This window comes from Filicampus tigris, chromosome 7 (genome assembly GCF_054856515.1).
Source record: "Filicampus tigris isolate MCC_2025a chromosome 7, RoL_Ftig_1.0, whole genome shotgun sequence".
Lineage (NCBI taxonomy): Eukaryota > Metazoa > Chordata > Actinopteri > Syngnathiformes > Syngnathidae > Filicampus > Filicampus tigris.
In genome coordinates this window covers 14,455,248-14,470,679 of record NC_141223.1, presented here as the reverse complement: position 1 = coordinate 14,470,679, position 15,432 = coordinate 14,455,248, and the positions used below count along the sequence as shown (strand labels likewise).

The window sequence follows — 15,432 nt, the reverse complement described above, 5'->3', positions numbered from 1 at the left end:
GAAGGCTTGGTCTGAAATCGCCAACTTTTTCCTGACCATTTATGATATCTGGATGCTCACTAGCAGCAGCGTGCGCCGATTTAGCTTTTGGGACACGAGGGAGCGAGTCCCCCTGAAGGATGAAAGGCTCGTCTGTCTGGGTGTCCTTCAGGAGGTGAACGAGAGTGTTACCACAGCTGTGCCGCTCTTGTTTGAATTCAATACGGGACCCTGGCGGAAAAAAAAACAGTATTCGGATGACTTTTGACCCGGCGCGCTTTGACGACGGTCAACAACAGCAGCTAGCCCGCAGGCTCCTGTTATTTACCCTCGCAATCAATAAGCTCTTGCTGTGTGTCTTTGTGTGTCATAAAAAAATGTTCAGCTGCTTAAGCCGCACTTTTTATACTAAAGAAATGAACAATGCGGATTCTTTGAAGATGCAATGGGGTTTTTGGCTAAAGACATGAAAGGGCGCAGGCGATTATGATTTGTGTTTTAGTGCTCAGTGTCGGGAGCCATTTTCACGCAGACATCCGTCTGCAGCAAAAGAGCTGGCATTCATCCCCCTTGTCCCTTTTACACAGAGCCCACCCCGTAAAGAGAGATGTCACAGGAATCCCGCCGCATGTTTGCCGTTCACTTTTGACCAACTTATCACCAGTTAGACACTAAAAAACGTGAATGCACGCTACCAAACGACGACCGGGCACGCAAGTTTGCCGTGACAAAACGGGACGAAATGTGCATCAAATGTGACATAACTTGAAAGGACCATGAAATGCCTGGCAATACAGTGGATATTAAAAGTCTACACACCCCTGTTCAAAGGTGTTTTTTTTGTCGACATCATCTTGAAAAACTCTTCGTATTTGAACGGTCCAATGTCCGCTTCTCTGATCTCTCGTCCACTTCCTCATCTGTCAGCTTCTCGCCCAGATTATTCATCACTTGACGAAGCTTATAACTGGGGATGTGGTTGTTCAGAATTAACCAAAGTCAACATGCAAGACAAAATTCAAAGCACCTCTTTTAAACCCCCAATAAAGTTCAGCTATACTGTCGCGGTTTCTCGTCCGCATCGTGACTGCCTTTTTTCTTTTTGACAGTTTTAAAATCTGTCAGGGCATCCACAGCAATCATGACTTTACCTATCCTAATCCCCCTCCGTTGTACCCATCTGTCCGGTTTAAAGATGAAATGTGGTGCTTGAGCACAAAAGTTGGCCACTCCTGTCCCAAGGTCAGGACTAAGACTGGAGACTCTTGTCGAAACGTGCACCCCAGAATTGAATCAGAGCACCTGCTGGCTCTTTTGGGTTTGACGAAGTGTCGCTGTGTTGTCCCGGCAACGTGGCCTCGGGCGGATCATTTTCAAAACAGTGCCCCCACGTTGACTGCGGTGCTAACGACGCCCCCCCTTGTGGAATCAAATGAGTCTTCAGGAAGTCTGCGGGTGATTCAGCGTGGGCTCTGTGTAATTAGTGGCCTGCCATTGACTCTTACTCACTTTGCTGGAGACGGATGATTGAAGCATTGTGTTTGGCGGCAAGGACGCGTCAGCGCATTTGTCGGAGTTGATTTAACTTCAGGTTTCATTCATCAAAAATCCAACAAACACAGATAGATTTTTTTAAATTGATTTCATATAGACACTGATTGAGTTCTGCTTTTATTCTATTTTAGCATAGAAGAAGAATATTAGCCACTGTGCCATGACTTTCACTCTGGCAAAATAAATAAATAAAACATTGAATTTCATATTTACACATTTCATTAACATTTGACTGATATTAGACTGCACAATTATATCAACAATTGGATAACTTGTCTAGTTTAAAATGTATTGACATGAAATTGTAGTTGAAGATGATTTATTTGGACAAACATCCACAAAAATTCAAATTTGTTTTTATGTATTTGAATTATTTTATCATCCTAAAAGTCACAACTATTCCTTAAATGGTCATGATTTTGAAAAAATATAAATCATGATTTTTATTATATACAAGTCACAATTTCTATTTTAAAAATACCATGATTGTTATTTCTGTCATTGGTTTTATTATTTCAAAAAAGAACAGCTTTATCATTCAAAATAATCTAAATGATATTTTTTTAAATCATTTTATTTGATTAAAAACACAACAATTTATTAAGCTAATAAAACCCAGAAATTTGTTTGAAAATAAAAATCTGGCTTTTTATTCTTTTCCTATATACAGTACAGGTCAACATTTTGGGCACACCTCATCATCATTTTCATGACTGTTTGCATAGGTATATGTAAACAGATAAACAGATAATACATAGATTCTATATCTATCTATTTATCTATCTATCTATCTACCTATCTACCTATCTAGCTACCTATCTGTCTATATTTACGTTTGCATTTCCGTCTACAAACTTCGGCCAACTTTGACTCGCACCGCACCCCCCCATACATACTGTACATATATTAAAACATGATCCTTTATTGGATTTGAAAAAAAATCCTGAATGTTTATTCAAAAAGTATAATATTAGTTTTTTTTTTTTAATCCTGAAATTTAAAAAGGAATAATGATTCCTATTTCATTTTTTCTTTATTCTAAACCAATCCAGATTTTCATCAAGTCTGGTGTTTGCCAAACGTCACCTCGTCTCAACATGACAACTGTGCCATTGTGGCGCTTGTCGGGACTCCCGCTGGGCCGTTAATTAAAAGCCACCCTTGGAAAGACGAATTTCCCAAATTCCAACGCAATTATTTGGCTTTGGGAGACAGAATCAATACTGATGTCATGTGTTTGACAGAAAGTAAAGAACAAAATGTGAGCTTCTTTTTGGGCATGATGCATCAGATGATGTGTGTGTGTGTGTGTGTGTGTGCGTGTGTGCGTGTATGTGTTTTCTTTTAACTGTAGGCTGACAGCTCAGTGTGTCTGTGTGAAATTTGCATTATCAAGACGGACGACAGGCCTCAGTTTCAGGAGTATGACGATCCCTCTTTGTTGGCGAATCCTCCTCCTCCTCCTTTTCTTCCCCCTCTTTTAAAAGCCCTCCAGGTGTTTTTGATACAGACACAGTCTGTTTTTTTTGGGACAGGTCTATTTTCAAGCCTCGTCTGAGTGATTCACTCAGGCGTCTCAGTTCGGCAGGAGGGACTATAGGAATGGGGCAGACATGTTTTTGAAGGTCCATGTGGTTCGGAAGTGTAACTCTGAGTGCTTTGTTTTAAAATCCAAATTTTTATTAAATTATTTAAATTCAGCGTAGTTTTGATTATACTATTTATATTTACTTTCATTTTTATTACTAACAAATATGTACTTAAAAATATATAGATGCTAGATAAGTGTATTGAAATAAACATTGAAGTTTTAAGTAATGAGTATTTTTGTTTAAAAAGAAATCACGATTTAAACTTTTTTAAAAATTGTGATTTTTAATATTTTTAGGTTTTAAAAATGTATAACCGATATTTAAAAAATAATCACAATTAATTTTTTAATATTTAAAGATCCCTGATTCATTAATTAAACATTTTCAAAAAATAATGACTATTTAAAAATATGATTTCAGTAAAAAATTATTACATTTTATTATTTAAAATTAGTATATGAGTAAAACAATTACAATTTCTATTAAGAAAGTCTATTACTATTTTTTTTTAAGATGATATATAATATAATATATATAATAATATTTTTTATAAATGGTGGCGAAGATGACTCATGATTATTTGAAGAACTCTTGATTTTTATTATTTGAAAAATCCTTATATTAGCAAAAAATGATTTATTCCAAAAAATCAATTTCCATTCATTTAAATCGTTTGGAAAAAGATCATGATCACTATTATTAACCATCTATCCAAGCATCCATTATCCAAACCGCTTATCCTCACGAAGGTTGCGGGCATGCTGGAGCCTATCCGAGCTGTCTTCGGGCAGTAGGCGGGCTACATCCTGAACTGGTTACCAGCCAATCGCAGGGCACAAAGAGAAAAACAAACATTTGCACTCACAATCACACCGAGGGGTAATTTAGAGTGTCCAAATAATCTACCAAGCATGTTTTTGGAATGTGGGAGTTTCGGGAGTACCCGGAGAAAACCCACGCAGGCACGGGGAGAACATGCAAACTCCACATAGGAAGGCCAGGGCCGGATTCGAACCTACGACCCCTGCACTGTGAGGCGGACATGCTAACCAGTTGATCAGCTGCCCTATTATTATTATTATTATTATCATTTGAATTAAAAACAACATCCAGATTTTTATCGACCCTCTGTGTTTACAAAGCCCCAACTTATTATTTTTGATATATATATTTTTGGGACAGTTATATTTTCAAGTCTCGTGTGGGTGATTCACTCAGGCGCCGTAGTGGGGGGTGTGGGGGTTGGGACGGGGCAGACACATTTTCCAAGGGTCTGCGCGGTTAGCGCGTATAAATCCGAGTGGTTTGTTTTAGAGTGCTTTTAAAGCGGCAAGTATTTATTTTTAAAGGGCGACTAAAGTGGAGCGTCTCCGTCATTCTGTCTGCATGCTGGGCTTTATAAGGCGGGCTCCGGCTGCAGCAGTTGTGTTTTACAAGAGTGAAATGGCAGATAGGATCACGAGATATTGGGGCTACATCTGGAAAATGTTCTTATGTTACAGGAAACTTCAGAATGGGGACGGGGATGTCTTATGTAATCGCATGCGGTCCGCATGTTGAAAGAACAAATAGATTACTCATTTTTACATTTATTTGTCCTATTCTGGGTAGACATTTGAAGACATTTTCTGTTTTTCATATGAATCTATGATGGTTGTATATTGTGACATTATGCATGTTTGATCAATCCAAATTCTCAACAGTTGAACCAAATCTTTATGGCTTAAGCGTCGACTGCGACCTATCAAGGTAAAAAAAAACTAGTTACCGGTAAGCTAAAATGAACAGCAGACGATCAAACCCGAAATTGTAGGTATTGTGAAGCTACACTTCAGGTTTTTGGCCAGTCTATCTTGACAGCAAAGTACTGTAATTAGGCTGAAATGAACACCTGACTAGTGAACTTAAATTTGATCTACTCAACATAATAAAATTAACAGCACATGATCAATCTGGTAATTGTGGGTACTAAAGCAATCAATTGGCTAAAGGTAGTTCCGTCTGCAGCTTATCTAGACAGCAAAGTAGTTGCACTAAAAATGAATTGGTCCCACACCCAACTGGTGACATTACCAATGTCAACCCAAATTCTCGATCAAATCAAATGGCTGGCTTAAAAAGTGACTAATCTACTAACTGCGGCCTATCTAGTCTAGCACTCTAGTTGGGTTAAAATGAACAGCTGTCATTACGTTATGAAATGAACATGTTTGATCCACCAAATTTTGGGTGATCAGACCCAAATTAACTGCCGACCGGTGAATTAATTACCTATTTAAATCGACTTAATTTGTTTCTTGAAATCGGAATGCGTCTTGAAATTTTCATATCAAATCTGTCTATAAAACATCAAAACCCGCAAAATCCTGGAGGGACTGATTACAGTTGGTGTGGGCTTCACCGCCCCACAGCATTCGCATGTATTTTTGGAACGGGTTACTGCAATTTTTTTCAAGTCCAGATTGCGCTTCCTTGTGTTAGTAGCTGTGTGCGATTTGTCACAAGAAAGTCATCACTCTCTCAGATGACACAGATAACACACATCCTTTCATTGGTGGACTCCGTCCAGACAGTTTAGGTAGACGACCAAGTGTGACTCACAGCTGCTGATACTTTATGTCATACTTTTTCCCTCCTCTCACAGCCAACCCAAGGGTTGTTTTTACTCGAACCGCCCCCACCCATCGGGCCCCGAAGAACATTTGCACCCGCCGAAAACCACAATTGGTTCAAATAAACATTCCCAAGAGACAAAGCTTTGATGATGTCATCTGGCGAGAATACATTGAAAAGATCCTGGAGGGGCCTAGAATTCCGTGGTGATGGCAAAAACTTGGCGAGTGGGTTATACAACAGTTGTCTCGGGCACCGTTGGGTTGGCCCATGGAGTAGAAAAAGGGGGTGGGAGTTTAAGACAGAAAGGGGGTGGGTGGAAGGAAAGATTTAGTGTGGGGACAGGCCTTTAGTGGTGATGGTGGTGGTGGGGGGGGGTTGAGACGGCAAGAGAAAAAGGAGAAGGAGCTCCGTTCAAACTCCAAGCTGCACTGAGAGCCAGCAGGAATGCAGCCCAGTGTGGGAATAAAAGATGCTCTGACTTTGGAATCGCAAGGGCCTTGATGGATATATGAAGCAGCCTGGCTATATGATGAAAATTTCCCGTGAGTATGCAAAAATCCGCGAGGGATGGGGGTTGATGGTTTACGACAGTCCCAGCATACTTTACAGTATGTCCAAGTGTTTTCCAAACAAATAGTGTAGTTATGACTCGACTGCCGGGCTAGCATAGGTCAGTCACCACAGCCCTTATGCCAGGTCCCTCTTAGAAATGAGTTTTTTAATCTCAATGAGTTTATTCTTACCTGGTTAAATAAAGGATATGTTTAAAAAATAGCGACTAAAGATTTGGGTTACGTATCCCTCATAAGGAACCCCTGTACTGGCTTTTAGGTTAGTCCACTAGAGGTCAGGGGGCTTCTTTCCACCGAATTCAAAGTATGCACCAAAATTGACATTTCGCCGGCATCAGTCCAAAACCTTGTATTTCCTAAATGGTCACTTTTTACGAGACCCCAAAAATGGGGTCCCCTAAAATTTGTTCAACCATTAGCATTGCATCGTGAAAGACAGCAAGCATTTTTCAACACTTTAGATGGGTCAATAATGTGTGACTGACTGATAGTAAAGATTTTTGAAAAGATAATAAATTCACCAAAATGTGACTTATGGGTTTTTTTGCCCGACGCCAGCGATTTTCAAGTGTTTCCTACAAGAATGTCTCACAACTGAAATGTTAACCGGCACCATGATACTGACTGATATCAAATCAGTCACATGACTTGGCCAAGACAAGTCAGCTCACGATGGCCCCGACAACATTTTGAGGTTACAAACGGCAAGCAAGGAACTCGTTTGTGCAAGGGCATAAAAATATGTGGCCACGCAGCACACAAAGGCGTGTTCAGTTAGATCTGTATTTGCTGTTTTTTTATTTTTTTTAATTAATTGATTGTTTTATTTATTTATTTACAGTCTAGAAGTGTTTTGTTGTCCGACGGCCTTTGCAGTGGATCGATCATCAGGAGGGGGAACAAAAATGTCTTGACAAAGGGCCTTTCGATTCATTTTATTTCAGTACGTTGGGATTTAGTGCATAAACTAAATGTTATTGGTTTTCGTGCCTCGAAATTTTCATTAAGATATCTTGCAAATTAATCAAAGTTTCATCTTGAATGTTGTTGGGTTTTGTAGCTTCATCCATATGAGAGGTACCGTAATGAAAGTTTCAGCTCAAGTCACAAAGATCAAGAAGTTTCAAGCTGAAACTTTCATCAAGGTAGAGCCAACCTCAATGAAAGCTTCAGCTCAAACCACAAAAAAACACAAAACATTTGAGGTGAGACTTTCATCATTATTGGTGGGTTGAGCAGCTGAATCCCGAGGCACAATTTTTTTTTATTTACGATACCTCCCATTTCAAGGCACAAAAACCAAGGACAGAAGCAGAGCAGCAACTTTCCTTTAGATACCTCTTATCTTTTTGTACTCTAGGCACAGAAACGAAGAACATCTGGTTGTTGCGTTTAATCCTCTATCGCATTGGATGTTGCATTCTCTTCTGTGGTTGGTAGGGCATTTAGTTAAATGTCCCATTATTGGCATTGTTTGTGACCGTTCAGCCAAACCTTGTCCTCGAAGCTCATCGCACGCGTCCAATTTCAGACACTTTAGCACGACTCATCTCGAAACATTCTCTGCTTTTGTGTCCCGTCCAAACCACTCCGCGTCTTGACTTTTGTGGACGAGTAACTCTAGACTGTACACAGGTTGTGAGCGTAGTGGGTCGCAGAGAGCAAACAAGCTCTCATTCTTTGGCATCATGCCCGCCCCAGCCTTTTATCCATGGGAGATTTTCCTCTGAGAGAGGATGAGAGGACAGAATGTCTCCGTGTCGCGTTACAGAATGCCAAACACGGAGGAATTCCCAGCTCGTGTTACTTTGGAGGGTTGGGGGGGGGGGTGGGGGGTTGCTGTGGGGGGACCTGGCTGTTGGATGGAAACAATATGGGACGGGATATTAACTACCTGGGAGGGAGGCGAGGCTAAACAGAAGCTCCCGATCTCCTGGTGATGCAGGTGTGAACGCAGCAGATAGGAACAGACGTTGTTGGCGGCGTGTTGACGGAGTAAACAGTGGACTTTTTTTTAAGTCTTCCAAGGACAGACGTGGAGGTGGGGGCTACTGCTAATATTTATTCAGTTGTTGGTCAGGGCTGGCGAGCAAAGTCACTTTTCATTGATTTTGCCGTCGTCACACGCATGTGAAGCGACGCAAGTGAGTCCTGGGGTTAGTGTGGAGAGGCGCTCGCGGTAAAGCGGGCGGTGTTCCGAGATGAATGGTCGCAGCTCGAGTTACAGCCCTTGCGTGACAGCAGGATGAAATCAGAAGTCAGAAGTGTTATCCGTGGATGTGGGATTTTACTTGGCCGTGATTCGAAGCAGCATCGGTAAGCATACTGGCCGGAATTGATCAAATGTCACTTAATTGGTCTGAAAATGTATTTACTGCAAATAATGAATCTTGGTTTGTCTATTTAGGTCAGTGACATGTAGTGACAGGCAGAAAAATGTAATATTTCCCACTAGTAGACAAAAGATACAATTAACTTTTGTATACGCGGGAATTATTTATCTTGTTTCAATTCCTACAAGGAGATCAGCTTTGTGTTCAATTCCAAAGTCCCAGAGTAAGTACATTTATGAGTGCTTTGAGACAAGATTGTCATTACTTGCTACTCTTTATGGCAATTCGTTTGCTGTTGTACGAAGAGATGGTTCTCGGGTCAAATATTTGGCTTGGCTTATTAAAGGATGGGAAATACTGGTTTAAAGACATTAACGATTCTCGCTTAAATTACCTGTATGTCAAAATTTAACGAGATGTTTAAAAACTAAATAATGTTAAATTTAAGTTTAATGCTAGTTTACTTTTTTTCTTATTTTCAGGGGGGTTAAGAATGACATTCACACTCAATGAAAATGGATTTTGTGGGTTGGAATATGCTCTTAATATGCATATTTGAGGAATTTTGATTTAAATTCATTTACCCGCTGGAAAGCAGGAGACATACGAGGAAAAAATTGTGAAGCATTGTAAAATCAGATAAGAAATCTATATCGGCTTTAATGTGTTATTGGAATTTTGATCAATATTTTGTTTTTCAACATGACGCCCATATAGTTTAGTGTTACTCCTTCTCGTGGAACGCAAAAGAATTACCGGTAATTAAATGTTCAAATTTCATACTGTTAGAGGTGCTGCTATATTTTAACATTGGTCATAATGGTGATATACGGAGATTCAAGTATTTTTGGATGTGGTACTTTAAATAAAAATGTGACTCAGATAGATGGATATAATTTTAGCAACACTACATTTTGGGATGAGGTTTGTAATCCATTCCGTGAATGCGGAGTGTCCTGTAACACTGTTGTGTCAGGTAATGTTTCTCACCAGTGGCAGTAAATAGCTGTTTGCATTAATGGGAAGGTGCCAACAGTTTGTTTCCTTGCCATGTCAACAGCAACAGCAGGGTCATGCCCGCTTGATGTCTTCATACTGTTTTGTGATGACTTTGTGTTGCATGTTTTAATGCCTATTTGGAGTAACACTTGCGTCATCCTTGTGAAATATAACAAAGGGGTACCCCATGGTACTCATTAGATTGTTTTATGCAAAGCAAAATGCTGCTTCTGATCTCATCAAACATGTTTTGGACTGCATGCCAATATGTCACTTGCTGATAATGACACAATCATTGATTGTATTTATTACAATAACCTCCTGCTATGCCTGGAGGATAGGGACTGAACCCTGCCACAAATAAAACATACATACTATGTCACAAAGGATGATCCTTAAACAATATAATTTCAAATTGCAAATTCCATCTGTTGTTTTCGACATGAAACGGTCAACCAACGGTCTTAGAATCAGCTCTCATGATGCTGTGCACTGCAAACTACAATGGCAAAACAAACCCTTTTGTGTTATGTTGACAGAACTTGGCTTTTTAACGCAGCTCTTGTGTTGGATCTCATTAGCTCGAGCAGGTACGAGCTACGAGTGTATAGTTAGATGAATCGAACTAAAAGCAACTTCTCTTATTAGCGTGTCAAAAGTTTTTACAGACACACACAAACAGCAGCTTTAGCAGGAAGACATGTTATAAACTCTTGCCGCGCCTTAGAGGCCACCTGAAGAATAAAAAGACCTGGTTGGTAGTTATGTAAGGTCCATGTGAAGGAGCTGGGATACTTTGAGTCAGACCGGCTGACCAGCAAGGTCACGTTTGTGCTATCTCCCAATAATCAAGCATGTTGGGGGGTGCCGAGGGGAGGTGGGAGGAGGGTCAGGTTAGTTCCTCCCCAGGCCAAGACCTCCACACGTCTGGAGAAGTCAGGTAAACTTTTTCCATCATGTGCAATGCGTCATTGAATCAGGCCAGAATGAAACTGACCTCACTGTAGTTTCAGTTCACTCAACACCCTGTTCTTAAAGAGGACACATAATGGAAAATTGACTTTTGCTGGGATGCAAATTGGTGGTTCCCTGGAGTGACGGTCTACCCATCAAATGTAAAACTACACAACCAAGTAGATCTTTTGTGAGCTGCCAAATTTTGGAAATGTGTCTATGAGCCAGTCATTTTGCCAGATTGTGACATAACAGTTATGAACATTTAAATAATAATTCCTTCCGCCGCCCATGACTTAGCAGCCAGGCTGGGTCAAGATCGGCCATTTTAGAGCAACAGCTGGATAAAATGGAAAAATGCCAAAGCCGAAAAGCGAAGCAGAGCTCCAGTATTGGAAGTACATATTAGAGTTAGTTTCTGATAAGCAGCACATACTTATATGTTTGAAAACTTAAACATTTGTTTTTTACTAAATAAATGTTAATAAAAGGGCTTGGGAAGCTAGCATGGTCAACAGATCCAATGCTAATGGTGTCAAACTGCCGTAATTTACCACAGCGTAATATGCACGCAATTATTTTCGGTTCTCCACAGCTTAATGCTACAACAAAGTTAGCAACGGCAACAAATTTACTTTAGAGAACAATTCCGGATGTACATTGTGTTGATGTTGCTTCAGTTCAAATTTGTTATTTTCTCCCCACATTATTTACACTTCGTCTTTTTACTTCATTGATGAACTTGAAATGGGCCCCAAAATTCTTTCATCGCTTTCTACCAGCATTATTATTATATAATGGACAGTATCTCTGACTTTCACCATCGTATCTGTCTCATTTGTCGACTGCTTCTGGGTGAAGGGTGACTGCAGAAGTTTTTCATTGATTGACTGAAAGATTTATTGGCATCAAAGCATGTATAAAATATACATCTGCACACATGCTGCCAAAGGGATAAAAACACAATAAAGCCTAACACTTTTTTCCATAGGTCCCTGATAGTGTAGTGGTACACAGGCCTGAGTTGTGTGCGGGCAGCGTGGGATCGATTCCCGCTCAGTGACAGTGTCTATGTGTGCCCTGCGACTGGCTGGCGACCAGTTCGGGGTGTAGTCTGCCTTCGCCCATTGACGGCTGGGATAGGCTCCAGCAACTCCCCGCGACCCTATATAGGATAGGCGGTTTGGAAGATGACATGACTTTTTTCCATTGCGGTTCCTTAAGTTGACCTCTGATTGCTTCTCTATTAACTTCGTCCTGATATTCCATTTTCTGAGTGGTTCTTTTCTTCTACCTGCGTATGTTTCCTTCTTCTGATTAGATTTCGTGACTGTGTTTTTTTGTTTCGTCTTTTAATAGTTGACAAGATTGTCAAGTTAATGTAGTTATCATTATCGTCTCAATGAATGACTCCTAGTTTAGTTTTCGTTTCGATTTTGTCTGAATAAAAAATCTTTGTAATGGAATAAATGACGAAAAATTTTAGTTAATGAAATTAACACTGGATTCAGCAAGCAAACTACTACCAGTAGTTCTGCCCCTGGTCGTCATGGTACCAAAAGTTGTTTTCGTCTTGCACACCCAACAGTAAAGATTTGCAGGGATACCAGTGGCCTATATGAGACAGAACTGCCTCTCAAGACAGAACAAGATAAAAAGTGTGCTGTAATTCATGATCATTGAGGCGTTTTGCTGAAAGCGTGTCGCAGACATTTTAAGACCCGTGGGGACTGTGTTGAATTAAAAAAAAATTAATAAAAATAAAAAACATGTCTTCTTTAATACCCGCTCTGTCCCGTGTTTGCAGAAGTCGAGGCGAAGGAGGCGTGCGACTGGCTGCGGGCCGCCGGATTTCCCCAGTATGCTCAACTCTTTGAAGGTAAATGTGAAAACTCCTAGGCTCATCACAAAGTAGAAAAGGCTGCTGGGTTAAAGATAGAGACATGAAGATCGTAAACCAAAATAACCCCAGCAGAGCTTTTATGTTAGGCCATTATAATGGGTGTGAAACAAACTGCTGTTCACAAACTGAATGTGGCCTTTTTAGAACAAGCAGACACAGAAGATTGTCTCGTCGGCCAGGCCACAATTCCGTGTATTCATCGGCCGCGTGCATAGTGGAGCTCATTGAAGTCCTCGAGATGGTCTGGAGCCAACCAAATGAGACAAAACAAGGCCAACATCTACTCGGGTTACAACATAAACCCAACATCGCAGTTGAACTACCACAGCACCACTATATAGCAGATTTTTTTTTTGGTGCGTGTGGAACTTATCTAGTTAGATGGATCTATATTTATTTATTACTCGTCTGCGGAAATCCCTGCTATATTGTAGGAATCCGGTTGTTTACTTAGGGATTTTTACAGCTTTTTATGGTGAAGTGAATCAGAAAAGTTCCAGGACTGATGTCACACAAGATATATTTCAAACGCAAACCACAGACTACAAGTTTTCCCCTCACAATGCCGGGAGCATCTCAGCATCGCCATGCGAAAGAAACCTCCCTATCCACCCAACGTGGCTCTGTGTGACTTTTTTCCCCAAGCTCGAGGGGGTCATCAAGAGGACCCGTTTTGAAGACGTGGATGACATCAAGATGGCCATGACCAGAGGTGGCACATCCAGGAGCAGAAAGTAAAGACCGTGCCACATTTGGCTTTCGCCACAGGTGCCTCTACTCAACGGGCAGGTAAACAAGCTTGTGGAAATAGGAAGTCAACCCCAAAAATTTTTTTTCAAGGGTATGTTCTATGCAGGCCCACTAGTTGGAACAAGGCATTCTGATTAATATTGCATTTGTGGAATACGTGTTAAGCAGCAAAAGCCACCTGTTTTTAGCTATCTCAGGGGGTAGCCATTTTGTCACTTCTGTCGACTGAAAATGACATCGGAGTTGCGACCAATCACAGCTCACCCCTTTTCTGAAGCTGAGCCATGATTGGTTGTTATCTGATCCCTGAGCAACTGTGATGTCATTTTCAGTCGACGGAAGTGACAAAATGGCTGCCCCTTGAGATGGCTAAAAACAGGTGGATTAACTCTCACAAACACAATATTAATCAGAATGTATTGTTTCAACTAGTGGGACTGTATAGAACATATTCTTCCCCACTTAAACGAGCACCTGTGGCTAAAGCCAAACTGTGGCACAATTTTTACTTTCTGGACCTGGATTTGCCATCTCTGGCCATGACGATGGAAAATGAATGGATAAGATACATACTGCACATTGATAGACCACCCTTGTTTTGGTTTTAAGCTTTACGGTGGTCCCCAACCTCTTGGTAGTGACCCTATGATGGGTCTGGAACGTAAGCCCAGCAGCAGTAAATGTGGGTTGACTGTAGTTTTAACCAGATCTCTCATTTGTCTGGAGGCTAAGGTGAGATGTTTCATGATAGGAAATCATTCTGCAAATCTGCTAAAAGTGAGTTTCTTTGCGTATGCATTGAGGTTCTTACAAATTGCAAATCCATTATTAAGATGTAATGCTGCCACTTCAAAGCCAAAAAGCCTTACAAACAGGGCGAGCCTTGTTTCAGTCTGAGCGGTCATCTCTGCCTGCTGGCGTGCTTTTCATAAAAAGTTAATGACTTTACATGAATGCAGCGGAATGTTAGATTCAGAGATTCTGGATGCGGTCCACCAAGTTATGTAAGAGAACACCCATACCCAGCGCAATACGTAACGATCCCGCACAAGCACCAGCGCTGTTACTCCAACAAATTCTGTCCCTTCTCATTAGCATGAAATGCTTCACAAGTGTCATAGTTCGCTTCTGGGAATATGCTGCCTATCAATTGGACTCCCTGTTTCAATTTTGCCATCTATGTAAATACACAAAGGACCTCTTTTAATCCGATTGTCTTCTTCGCCTTCAAGATTCCCAGTTCCCCATTGATATCAGCCCTGTCAAACGAGACCATGACTTCCTGGACAAAGATCTTGTTGAGCCGCTTTGCAGGTAATTACATGAAATGTCTTGATATCTAAATGTGGTTGTGCTCGGAAAACTAACCATGAGCAGTCAGAGTGGGAATGCTAACAAAAGGGTGATGTGAGACTTGTCCTAACTGCACTCACTGCATAACAAGTCACATTTATTTATACAAGTGACTTAAAGCATAGAGCTCATTGTGCTCAACAAACATGAGCAGTGCACTATTTATCCATTTTAGACTTTTTTTTTTTACAACGTCAAAGTGCATTAAGCCATAAAAAAGTGTGGTTCAATAGCACTCCTTTATGTCAGAGGACAGAGCTTCTCTTCCAAGAAGACTAAAAAAACGTTTGGGTCGGCACAGTAACCATAGTAACATTGAAGAGAGGAAAAAGCTGGAGGAGTGCGAGGGCGCTTCGCACCGCTCGACATACTGTGACTCTAAACAGCCCTAAAGCAACTCATCTAAATTCCAAAGTGGCCAAGGGGACAAATGGAACACCAGTGGAAAATGTTCCAACTGCAGTGTGATTCCAGCTTTCCACACCATCGCTATGGTAACATTTGGAGTGAGAAATTCCGATTAAAGTCTTGCGGTACCAAAATAAATAGCGCTGTAGCTGCTTTTGATTTGAGTTGATATTTCATGTATGCCCTGTGCCCTTGCTAAGAAGTCTCCTGTTTTAGCAGCCGTATACAAAGCTCTTGAGGCCTTTTGGACTAAAGGGGCCCCATCTAAGAAATCCTCCCTTCAGCCAGCCAAGGTCCAGCTATCTACAGTAACAATCATGGAACTTGCTGTTTGCTGTCAGTGACTGATGCATCACTTACATAGAATATAAAGACACATTTTTTTGGGATCACATTTTTGGGAATTTTGTGATACATCT

At 40.8% G+C, this 15,432-nt stretch overlaps 1 protein-coding gene across 6 annotated transcripts in view; it reads left to right on the top strand.

Annotated features, from left to right (window-relative positions):
- Positions 1–15,432, top strand: part of stard13b (StAR related lipid transfer domain containing 13b) — a 71,952-nt gene that overhangs the window by 48,465 nt on the left and 8,055 nt on the right. For all 6 annotated transcript variants that reach the window (XM_086035582.1, XM_086035584.1, XM_086035580.1 and 3 more), the window contains 2 exons: positions 12,407–12,478; positions 14,485–14,566. In XM_086035582.1, coding sequence (XP_085891708.1) covers positions 12,407–12,478; positions 14,485–14,566 — 154 coding nt within the window. The remainder of the gene's footprint in view (positions 1–12,406; positions 12,479–14,484; positions 14,567–15,432) is intronic.